A 10,877-nucleotide genomic window follows, 5' to 3' on the forward strand; every position below is an offset into this window, starting at 1 on the left:
CCACTTTCTGCCCCTCCCCTGTGCATGCTCTCTCCCTGAAAAATAAACAAACATTGAAATAATAAAAAAGTCTAGGTATCTAAGATAATTAATCCCCCTGCCCCCACCCCCAAGTCCTACAGAATGGGGTCCATCGTTCCATTCTCTTCAGTCTTCATGAGATGTCTATTTACTCCTTCCATAGGACTATTCCACCCAAGTGACAAATGGAAACCTAGGCACTGGGGCAAGGTACAGACCTACACCTTGGGAAAACAGGATGTGAAGAGAAATACAAAAAGGATGACATCACTTGCCACCTACATTTAGCTATCTCGGGCACCACAACAGTTGCCTTTAGGCCCAAATGGTAGCAACACATGAAAGGCCAGAACCCCACTGCAGCTGGGGCTCTTTACTCCCTGGGCTAGAGACACTACTTCACACCCACCTCTGGAGTCCCCAGTCAAGGTCAAACAGATGAACAGATGCCTACAGCATCTACTTCCCTGTTGTCAGGGAAGGAGATTGGACTTGTTAATATTAACTGATCTCATTTCTGGATTCCTTTGGAGAGGACTCATGGAATTAGAATGACCTGAGCCCCAGTGCCAAGCCAAGAGAGAAATAAGTGTCTAAATTACCCAGATAATTACTTTGTTTTGATTATCTGGACATTGTTTATAAAGACTTTTAAAATTTGAGGGAGCTGATGGTCTAATGTGTCTTCCATCTCAAAAAACAATTTGTAACTCCCCTGTTGAACACTCTCCCTCTGCTCAGACACTTTGGTCTATCCATTCCCAAGTGGGAGGTATGGCCCCGTTCCTTTTGTAAGGCAACATCCTCAGATAGAAAACTAGCAGAAATTCTAACTGGTGAAATAGGCTTCAATTGGTCATAGCCCTGAAAGTAACTCAGACCTTTTGTTCTCATTGATTCCAGATTTACTTACACTTACTAATGGCAGGTGCCTTGTCAGGAACCATTGTGAAGCCAGAAAAGGAAGTCCTGAGGCCTTCCGATGCTAGCACTTTTGGCAGACTAAATCAGGTTAACTATTTCAGAGTAAGACCACACAGTACTAAGCCTCTGGAGCCAAGTGGACTGGGTTAGAATCCAGGTTTCACCATGTAGGCAAGTTGTTCAATTTCCCCAAGCCTCATCTATAAACTGGGAACAATACGTACTATGGAAGGTTGTTACATGAGATAATGTATGTAAAGTGCTTAAAATGTAATATACAATATAAACTATTTTTTTCTTAAAAGACAAGAACATTCTTCTTAAAAATAAAAAATAGTAAATATTTATATTGTCCCCATTTACACACACACACACACACACACACACACACACACACCTACCTACCTATCTCCAACACCAGCAAGGTAAGGATTCTGTCTTCAATTCGCTTCCAAGAAATAAGCAGGTGTTCTCAGGAACTAAGAGCATCAGTGCTTAGCAGTCAGGACACCATCAAGCCGGAGAGAACAGCAAGGATCAGGAGGGCCAATTCAGAGGTGCAGCTGAGGAGGAACTGCCACAGGCAGGAGAGCGGGGTTTGCCTAAGGACAATACTGCCAACAGTAACTGCCAGCGGTGACCACACAGCTGCAATGGAGACAGGCTAGGCAGAATCCCCAAAAGGCCATTTGGCCTCAGGAGCAGATCCCACAGGCTTTACAAAGACTCTCTCTTAGCCCAGTCTCTCAGCCCCCTCCCTTCCCCTGTGTGACCTGGGGCACACATACTTTAATGATCACAAATACCAGTATGTGACAAGGAAAAAATGCCAGGCTAGGAGTCAGCTGATGAGGACTCTAGTCCCAACTCTGACATCAAAGTGTTATAGAACTTTGGCCAAGTCACTTAACTTCCCAGATCGGCCTGGGGCTGATAAAGAGAAAGAACTGCAGCCGAAAAAATCCTAGAAGCCCTGGAGCGTAAGAGACCAAGGAGAAAGATAAAATATTCCATCTGAACCCTGGAAATCTTTAAAACAAGAGTCTCAGATAATTTAATATGGATCCATTCATTTTTACATTTAAGTTCATTATGTCCCTGGTAAAAATTCTGAAAGGCCACAGCAAAAAGCCACTTCCATAAGAGTGTCTGTCTATGGACTCATACTTGTTTTCCATCCCTGAACAGAAATGCCTCACCCAGCACCTTCTGGGAAAATCAACCTTTGATTCAAAGAGATGTTGTTCAATGATAATTATGACAGCCACAGCCATACAATCAGCCCACCAGGAAGTCTGAGGAAGGGAGGCAGGCAGCCGGAAGAACAGAACATTCCTCTCACCAGGAAACAACTCTAGCTCTAAGCAAAAGATGGGTGACCTGGTGCCAGAGGGGGGAAGATAACTGAAGCCATTGTGTTCATGATTAGGAAGCATCCCCATTCACTCATGGAAGCCTTTAAGTGTCACTGGTGCCTGGAACCAAACGTAGTCCTCCCAGGCTGTGGTTGGGATAGAGGGCCTGCCACAGGACAGGGTCACAGTCAGTTTGTGACCCCGGGTAGGCACTCGGTAGTTGAGCTTGGGTTGAAACCAATCTTCTCCACAGTCACGGTGCCCCTGTGCCATGACAATGGTGCCCATGAGTGGAGGAGCCTGTAGCTCACTGAAGGCATCAGCCATGAAAATGGCTCGGAAGAGACGGCGCAAACAAGCTGCTGTGCTCAGGCTCTGGTCCATGCTGTTGGGGGCCAACCGGGACAAGTCAAGCTCGTAGAACTCCTTGGGATTTAGGGCACTGCCGCCAAGGAGGATTAGCACTCGGGGTACTAGTGTCCGGGCAAAGAGACCCTCTAGGTGGCTGAGGACACTCTCCAGTTCTGCCAGGGATTGTTGGCATTTCCTGCTGCTCACTTCAACAGTGGCCCGAGGTTTCTTCTTCATCACCTCTTCTGCCTGTGAGGACAAAGAATGGTGAAAGGGAAGGACAAGATGGGGGAAGCCGTTGCCCTCTGAAGATACCTGTTGGGATGCAGTAGACTTCTGGGACTGGGCTTCCACGGCAAAGACGCTGGATTTTATCAGAGGGCAATAAATCAAAAAGGAAAATGTATTCTTTGTACAAAACCATATTTTTTCCCACATTTAGAACAGAAAGACAGGTGGGAATACAAACTGGTGCAGCCACCCTGGAAAACGATATGGAGATTCCTCAAAAAATTAAAAATAGAACTACCCTATGACTCACCAGTTGCACTACTAGGTATTTATCCAAACGATACAGGTGTGCTGTTTTGAAGTGACACATGCACCCCAATGTTTATAGCAGCACTATCAACAATAGCCAAAGTATGGAAAGAGCCCAAATGTCCATCGACAGATGAATAAAGAAGATGTGGTATATAAACACAATGGAGTATTACTCAGCAATCAAAAAGAATGAAATCTTGCCATTCGCAACTACGTGGATAGAACTAGAGGGTATTATGCTAAGCAAAATTAGTCAGAGAAAGACAAAATCATATGACTTCACACATATGAGGACTTTTAAGACACACAACAGATGAGCATAAGGGAAGGGAAGCAAAAATAATATAAAAACAGGGAGGGAGAGGGGCGCCTGGGTGGCTCAGTTGGTTAAGCATCCGACTTCAGCTCAGGTCATGATCTCGTGGTCCTTGAGTTCGAGCCCCGCGTTGGGCTCTGTGCTGACAGCTCAGAGCCTGGAGCCTGCTTCTGATTCTGTGTCTCCCTCTCTCTCTGACCCTCCCCCATTCATGCTCTGTCTCTGTCTCAGGGTAAACATTAAAAAAAAAAAAAACAAAAAACCAGGGAGGGAAACAAAAACATAAGAGACTCAAATATGGAGAACAAACAGAGGGTTCCTGTAGGGGTTGTGGGCTACACAGGTAAGGGGGCATTAAGGAATCTACTCCTGCAATCATTGTTGCACTATATGCTAACTTGGATGTAAATTTAAAAAATAAATAAAAATAAATAAAAAGAACAGAAAGACAGTACTCTGAAGCAGGAGAGCATCCGGAAATAAGCAACTAAAATAGTCAAGGAGATCTGGTGGCATGGCAAGTAGCAAATTTTGCTGTGCCATGAGTGACAACAGGAAATGGGGATAATTTCACTTGAGAAAGGTGATTCTGCAGTTGGTCTTCCAGTTAAACATGAAAAATTGAACACATGCTTATTTGTGGTCCCATCTGAAATACTAAATGAGGGGAAAAGGAAGGGGAAAAAGGAAGGGGAAAAAGGAAGGGAGGGAGGGGGGAAAGAAAGAATTCCCAAGGGCAAAGAACTGGGAAACAGACAAAAGCAACAACAAATTTTTGGAAAACAGAAGGCACATGGAAGAGTTCAAGGGAGCTTATTACCAAGCGCTAACGGAGGGAAGGCCCATGAAAGCAAAATGATTCATACTGCAGAACCCCAGAAAGGCTTAGGAACTGGCAATTCAGGCATCACAGAAGAATGAAAAGAGGGGGACTGCATGAAAACCTCTGTGAGGACCCTTAGATCACCTGCCAATTTCCTCCACCCAGTCTTCTCCAGAGAGAAGACTTTCCAATACTGATGTTTTAGAGTCCTCCAAAGAGACCACGAGATTCCTACCCAGTATCCTTGAAGTGAAGTCTATCAGCTCACAAGGCCCAGCCAGGCATACAGAGCTTTCACCGATTTATGTTTTTTTTTTTTTTTAAATGTTTATTTAGGGGCACCTGGGTGGCTTAGTCGGTTAAGTGTCCGACTTCAGCTTAGGTCATGATCTCACAGTCCGTGAGTTTGAGCCCCGCGTTGGGCTCTGTGCTAACAGCTTGGAGCCTGGAGCCTGCTTCAGATTCTGTGTTTCCCTCTCTCTCTCTCTGCCCCTCCCCTGCTCATGCTCTGTCTCAAAAATAAATTTAAAAAAACATTAAAAAAATTTTTTTAATAAAAAATGTTTATTTTTGAGAGAGAGAGAGAGAGAGAGCAAGAGAGAGAAAGGGGCAGAGAGGGAGACACAGAATCTGAAGCAGGCTCCAGGCTCTGAGCTGTCGGCACGGAGCCCGATGTAGGGCTGGAACCCATGAACATGAGATCATGACTTGAGCCAGTCGGACACTCAACTGACTGAGCCATCCAGGTATCCCTCACCAGAGACAGAATAAAAGCCTCTAACATGACCGAGACCAAAACAAACAGGAAAATGAATCTAAAAGAAACTGAAAGGAACAGAGGACAACTTCAAAAATACAGCAATTAATATTCTCAAGTAAAAGAAAATCATATAGATGTGAAACAACAGGATGGTATTTAAAAAAGAAACATGATGGGGCACCTGGGTGGCTCGGTCGGTTAAGCCTCCGACTTCAGCTCAGGTCATGATCTCACAGTCTGTGAGTTCAAGCCCCGCGTCGGGCTCTGTGCTGACAGCTCAGAGCCCAGAGCCTGTTTCAGATTCTGTGTCTCCCTCTTTCTCTCTCCTCCCCCGCTCATGCTCTGTCTCTCTTCTCAAAAATAAATAAATGTTAAATTTTTTTTTTTTTTTTTTTTTAAGAAACATGAGAGGCATCTGGGTGGCTCAGTTGGTTAAGCATCCAACTCTTGATTTCCACTCAGGTCATGATCTCACAGTTTGTGGGTTTGAGCCCCGTGTCAGTCTCTGTGCTGGCAGCATGGAGCCTGCTTGGGATTCTCTCCCCCTCTATCTCTGCCCCTACCCCGCTTGTGCACGCACGCTCTCTCTCTCTCTCAAAATAAATAAATAAGCTTAAAAAAAAAAAAAAAGAATAAACATGAAAAAGAGCTCTTAAGACTATGATTGCCAAAAAATAAAAAAATTATAGAAGAGTTAGAATATCAAGTCAAGGAAGTCCCCCATAAAGTAAAACATAAAAACAAAGAGATGAAAATTTGGGGAGATGGGGTGCCTGGGTGGCTCAGTCAGTTAAGTGTCTGACTTGATTTCGGCTCAGGTCATGATCTCACAGTTTGGGAGTTCCAGCCCCAAGTCAGGCTCTGTGCTGACCCTGCCAAGCCTGCTTCCCTCTCTCTCTCTCTCTGCCTCTCCCCTGCTTGCATGCTCTCTCTCTCAAAATAAATAAACTCAAAAAAAAAAAAAAAAAAAAAACTGGGGGAGAAAAAACACTAAAACTACAGGGTCAGTTCATGGAGCCAAAATGCAACACAATAGCAGTTTACCAAAAAAGAAAATGAGAAAATGCAGAGGGGTTAGGCTATCAATATCAAAGACTGGGGTGAGGAGAAACTAAAGTCCTGGGGCTGAAACACATTCCTTACAGCTGCTTAGGCTGACAGGCCCTGAAGACTCTTCAGAACCCCTTTACAGCTGTTTACGGTCTAATCATCACAGTCTCCCCACCAGCTTTCTCCCAAAGCCTGTGCCTACCTGGGGAGAAGGTTTTCGGTAGAAGTGCTTAAGCTGTTCATAGGGCAGAGGCAGTTGTTGGCGTTGGTACATGATATGCTTTAGAAGTTCACAAGTAAACCGACAGCAGCCTTCCTGGCTCACAGGCCCGGGAAACACCACTGGCACCATGCAGTCTCTGGGGCGAAAGGGCTCCGAAAGGTTGGAAGGTTCTTGAGCGGAGGTAGTCTCAAGTAGTTCTATCTGGGGGGCGTGGGTTTCCTCTGACTTCTCACACCATTCCAATTCTAGTAGGTGCGCAGAGGAACAAGGCAGACACTTGAAAAACTTAAAAGCCAAAGTCAGTCTTCTCATTCCCTTGTACTGCGGAGGGAACAGCCCGACACATTCCCTCCGCAAACTCCTGTGTGGGTGGCGGCTAGGAGACTCCCGACCCCAGACGCTTACGGGGATTTAAGTGACGCCGGATGGAAGCTGGGGGAAAGGAGAATTTCAGACACCGTGACCAGGCCTCCGCTCAGAAAGTGGAATCCCTGATCTGGGGATATTAGTTTACTGTAACTGTAATCAAGCGGGGTCCAGAGTGCCGCCCAGAGGAAGACAACAGTGGGGACGAACCAGTGGGATCCAGGACCGAGGGGGCGATGGAGTCCGTGGGGCCGGGCGGGAGCCAGGAAATGGGGACAAGGAAGAAGGGCCAGAGAAAGGGTCATGGGCTAAAAGGCTGGAGAGCGGTGTAGAGAAGAAACAGGTCCCCAAGGCTCCCCGAGCTCCGGACCCCAGTCCTTACCAGGTACTGTGGCCGGACACAGCACTTCCGGCTCCGGAGCCGCCATCACTACCTCCTCCCTCTTCTCCGTGCGGTTTGAACAGGCGCCCCGCGAGGTATCATGGGAAGCCCACGCCTCCACTTCCGCTTCGGCGGTGGAGGGGCGGGGGCACTGCACCGCTGCAGTAATGGAGGCTGGGCCGAGCTAGGTTTTGATCCCTGTGCTCCCTAGCAACACTCCCTCACAGGTACGCCGAGCCCTAACTGTACAGAGAACCCACGCTGTCTCAGACACTAAGTTCTGCCTTCCAGAGGACCCTCGCCCTCACGCATTCTGTCCTGCGTTCACTATTCGCTGGGCACCTACTTCGTGCCAGGCCCTGTCCTAGGTGCTGGAGACTGTGGCAAACAAACAGGAGGCAGTCGCTGTCCTCAAGGGGTTTGCCACATATAAATACGATCCCACGTGATGAATTATATACAGGGAGGTGTGCACGGGCTGTGGATGCGAAGAACCGAGTGCCTAACTTAGCTGATGTGGAAGAGAGGGGTGGTCCCAGAGGAAATGTGCCCAAGAAACTGTGACTTATAGAATGAGTAAAGGTAAAGAGGAGGACCTACCTATCCTGGAGACCTTGAGAGACAAGAGCATCCTTCATCCAAGGAATGAAAAGGGTTCACATTATAAAGAGTTAAGGCTGTGGTAGACAAACAGGATCCAGATTATGGCAAAGCTTTATAAGCCATGTTAAAAAGTTTAAACTTGATCCTGTAGGGGGATGAGGAAGCTTTGAAAGCTTTAAGTAGGGGAGTGACATGATTAAATTTATAAATTTAATCTCTACACTGGCTGCAGTGGATAGATTATATTACAGGGAGGATGAGAGAGGAAGCAGGAATACCAATTAAAGCTAGTGACTGCGGTTACCCAAGTGCATTGATAAAAGAGGCCTGAACTATGGCAGTCACGGTAGGGTGGAGAGAATTGGGTGAACCCTAGAGATATTTAGGATGTCCAATGACCATGACTTGGTGGTTGTCCCCAGGAAGAGGAGAAGGGATAGAGACTACTAAAACAAGCAGGTTTTTTAAGATGAACAACTATATGGCCAGTTGTGCCATTCAATGAAGGGAGAACACTAAAGGAAGACCAGGTTTACTGGTGTGTAGGTATGGAGAAAAGATGAGTTCCATTTTTTATATAGTGAGTTTCCTGTTCCATTGGACAGTAAAGAGATATTTAGGAACACTATTGATAATAGAGATGTGTTTGAGAGTCATCAGTATAGGTGTGTATAAGATCACCCAGGGAAGGCAAGTAGAATAAGGATGAGCTAGGATCCTGAAGACACTAATATTTAGGGGATGAGCAGAGAGAGAAGAGACTGTGGAGGGGAGTAAGGAGTAGCCAGAGAGGTATAATGAAGAATAAACAAGTGTGTCATGAAGGCCAGGAGGGGTGTGTCTCAGGAAGTAAGGAGCAGAAATCAAAACATACTATAAAAATACAATGATTAAAATACTTTGGTGTTGGATCAGGAATAAACAAACAAATAATAAAACAGGAGAGAGTCCAGAATCAGATCCATGTGTATGTAGATCTTAGTGTATGATGAGGGTGACTTTTTAAAACAAGTAACTTGAGACAGCTCCCTATCCGTTTAGAAGGAAAAAAAATCAAATTAGTTCATACATAAGGATAAATTCCACATGGATTAAAGATCTAAACATAAAAATAAACCTCGGGGCTCCTGGGGGGCTCAGTCAGTTAAGCATCTGACTCTTGATTTAGGCCCAAGTCATGATGTCACAGTTTCTGAGTTTGAGCCTCACATCGGCTCTGTGCTGGTGGTGCAGAGCCTGCTTGGGATTCTCTCTGTCTCTCCCTCTCTCTCTCTGCCCCTCCCCTGCTCGTGTGCTCTCTAAATAAATAAATAAATAGCTTAATTAAAAAATTGGGATGGAGGAAGTGTGTGTTGGGTGGCTGAAAGACCCAGGAAGATGAGAGGACAAGTGTTATCAGGTGAGTGCAGCAGGCCCTGGTTATCAAGAGAGCCCAGAGCTCGTGGTGGTGAGAATGTTGGGGGAATGGACTTGGCTCTCCCAACCCCCATCCTTCTTGAGATCTCTTCCTGAGTTCCTCAGTCTCAGCCTCTATTAGCAGTTTCCCTGGATGGGTTGTGCCACTGGCTGGAGTTGACCTCTGCAGTATAACCTTCCTTCAGTGGAACAGAGTCGAGAAGAGAGAAGTCATGTGTGCTTTCAACCACTGAAGACCACAAAATTGGCTGGATCTGCTAGGCCCTTTTACAGATTTTGGTCCTTCTACTCCCACTGCTTTGGGGAGTTATGCCACGTGGACAGCAACCACCCTGCCTCCCTCCTTGTGGTGGAGGGGAAGCCAAGGACTCCACCAGGTGTGAACTCCTGAAAGGATCACCAGAGGTGAGCCACTGCTGCTGCTGCTGCTTCTAGTTTTCCAGGGAAAACTGAGATCTGGAGGGAAGGGCCTTTTTACTTCTTGGCTGTGTGAGAGCATCTCGATGTTTGTGAAAGAGGGGAAGTGGGCACAGGGTGAATGGTGAATCATGAGACAGCCATGGGGCTAGGAATTGAACCTTGGCGTCCTGACTCCCAGCGCAGCAACATGCTTCTCCGCTTTGCCTTTCTCGTGTCTTGTACACTGGTTTCTGTCGCTGTGTTTCCTCTTTGCCGACTGCAAGAGCCCTAAAAAGCAAGAGAGATAGCTTGGCAGGAAAGTCAAAAGTCAATAATCCCCTGGGCCCTTGGCCAAGTTTCTATTACCTGCTACTTCCCCCCAGCCACAACCTTAGCAGTGGCTGACGTAACCGGAGCCCCAGCCCCGCCCCAAGTGGGGGCCAGGCCCCTCCCACAGCCCTGGTTATTTTAAAACTAAACTCGCTGTGCCGGGATTGGTTCTACTTCAAAACAAAGGGGAGGGGTAATTCTCGCTGTGGGCATCCGTGTAGCCCTCAGGCTGCAAGGCTGGTTTACGGGTTTGGGCCTCGTGTCGATGGCACCGCGGTGTCTCGGGTTGCTAAAACCAGCCCCCGGAGGGTGCCAGCCTGGTAATAAAGCAGTGACTACTGTGTAAAGGTGGCATAATCATCGCAACAATAAGAGCCATAATTAGGCTAACCACCATCTGCCTCCGCCCTGGCATTCGCCCTGACTCACCCCGACGGCACGCCAGCAGTCGGGGAAGAAATTGAGGCGGGGTGGAGCCAGCCGGCTGGAGGGATCAGTCTCCGTGAATTTTGTAGCTCTTCAGGTCCAAAACCTGTTGTCTGGGATCTCGCTAAGGGCCCAAACCCTGGAGCGCCCACAAAGCTCGATTCTGATGTAAGCCCTCGGTTTCGGGTGACTGTCCCACCTCCAGTCCGCCGGGCTCCTAAACTTCCCCTTAAAGAGGCCCTAAGAAAAGACCCACTCACAGCACCGAGATTGAGAACCAGACTACAGCTCCCCTAGGCCTTTGCGCGCAAAGGCTCGCTCCTTGCCTACGCCCCAAAGCCGCCGCACGGCCCCTTGAGCCGCAATGCCTCCTGGGAGCTGTAGGGCAGCAGGCAGCTCATTCAATGGAGATCCCAGACTTGAGGACTCTATCTCCCGTGGTGCCCCGCGGCTGTTTCTGACGCGACCCGGGGCCAGAGAAGGGTGGGGGCGTGGCCTGCGCAGGGCCCCACCCCGCTCTCCTCTGGCTGGCCGGACGCGGCGGTGGCAGTAGGGGCGGCGGCGGCGGCGGCGGCGGCGGCGGCGGCGG

General features: G+C 47.7%; 1 protein-coding gene across 3 annotated transcripts; it reads right to left on the minus strand.

The window, feature by feature from the left end:
• Positions 1-1,973: 1,973 nt before the first annotated feature.
• On the minus strand, positions 1,974-9,001 carry MAD2L1BP (MAD2L1 binding protein). Of its 3 annotated transcripts, none has more exons than XM_015071205.3 (3): positions 7,115-9,001; positions 6,346-6,798; positions 1,974-2,900 (listed from the first exon to the last, which is right to left on the minus strand). In XM_015071205.3, exons 2-3 carry the CDS (start codon positions 6,676-6,678, stop codon positions 2,388-2,390), a joined length of 846 nt encoding a protein of 281 aa, XP_014926691.1. In that variant the 5' UTR covers positions 6,679-6,798; positions 7,115-9,001; the 3' UTR covers positions 1,974-2,387. The 3 variants fall into 3 exon arrangements, with proteins under 3 accessions (XP_014926691.1, XP_026913469.1, XP_026913471.1); XM_027057668.2 differs by having other exon boundaries at positions 6,346-6,611; positions 7,115-8,997; XM_027057670.2 differs by having other exon boundaries at positions 6,346-6,651; positions 7,115-8,997.
• Between the last annotated feature and the right edge of the window lie 1,876 nt (positions 9,002-10,877).

This window comes from Acinonyx jubatus, chromosome B2 (genome assembly GCF_027475565.1).
Source record: "Acinonyx jubatus isolate Ajub_Pintada_27869175 chromosome B2, VMU_Ajub_asm_v1.0, whole genome shotgun sequence".
Classification (NCBI taxonomy): Eukaryota; Metazoa; Chordata; class Mammalia; order Carnivora; family Felidae; genus Acinonyx; species Acinonyx jubatus.

Excerpts from the sequence above, each read along its gene's own strand:
- MAD2L1BP (XM_015071205.3), bottom strand. The coding sequence starts at position 6,678 with ATGAGAAGACTGACTTTGGCTTTTAAGTTTTTCAAGTGTCTGCCTTGT. Across the intron at positions 2,901-6,345 it reads ACCGAAAACCTTCTCCCCAG|GCAGAAGAGGTGATGAAGAA; the intron begins GTAGGCACAGGC and ends TTGTCCTCACAG.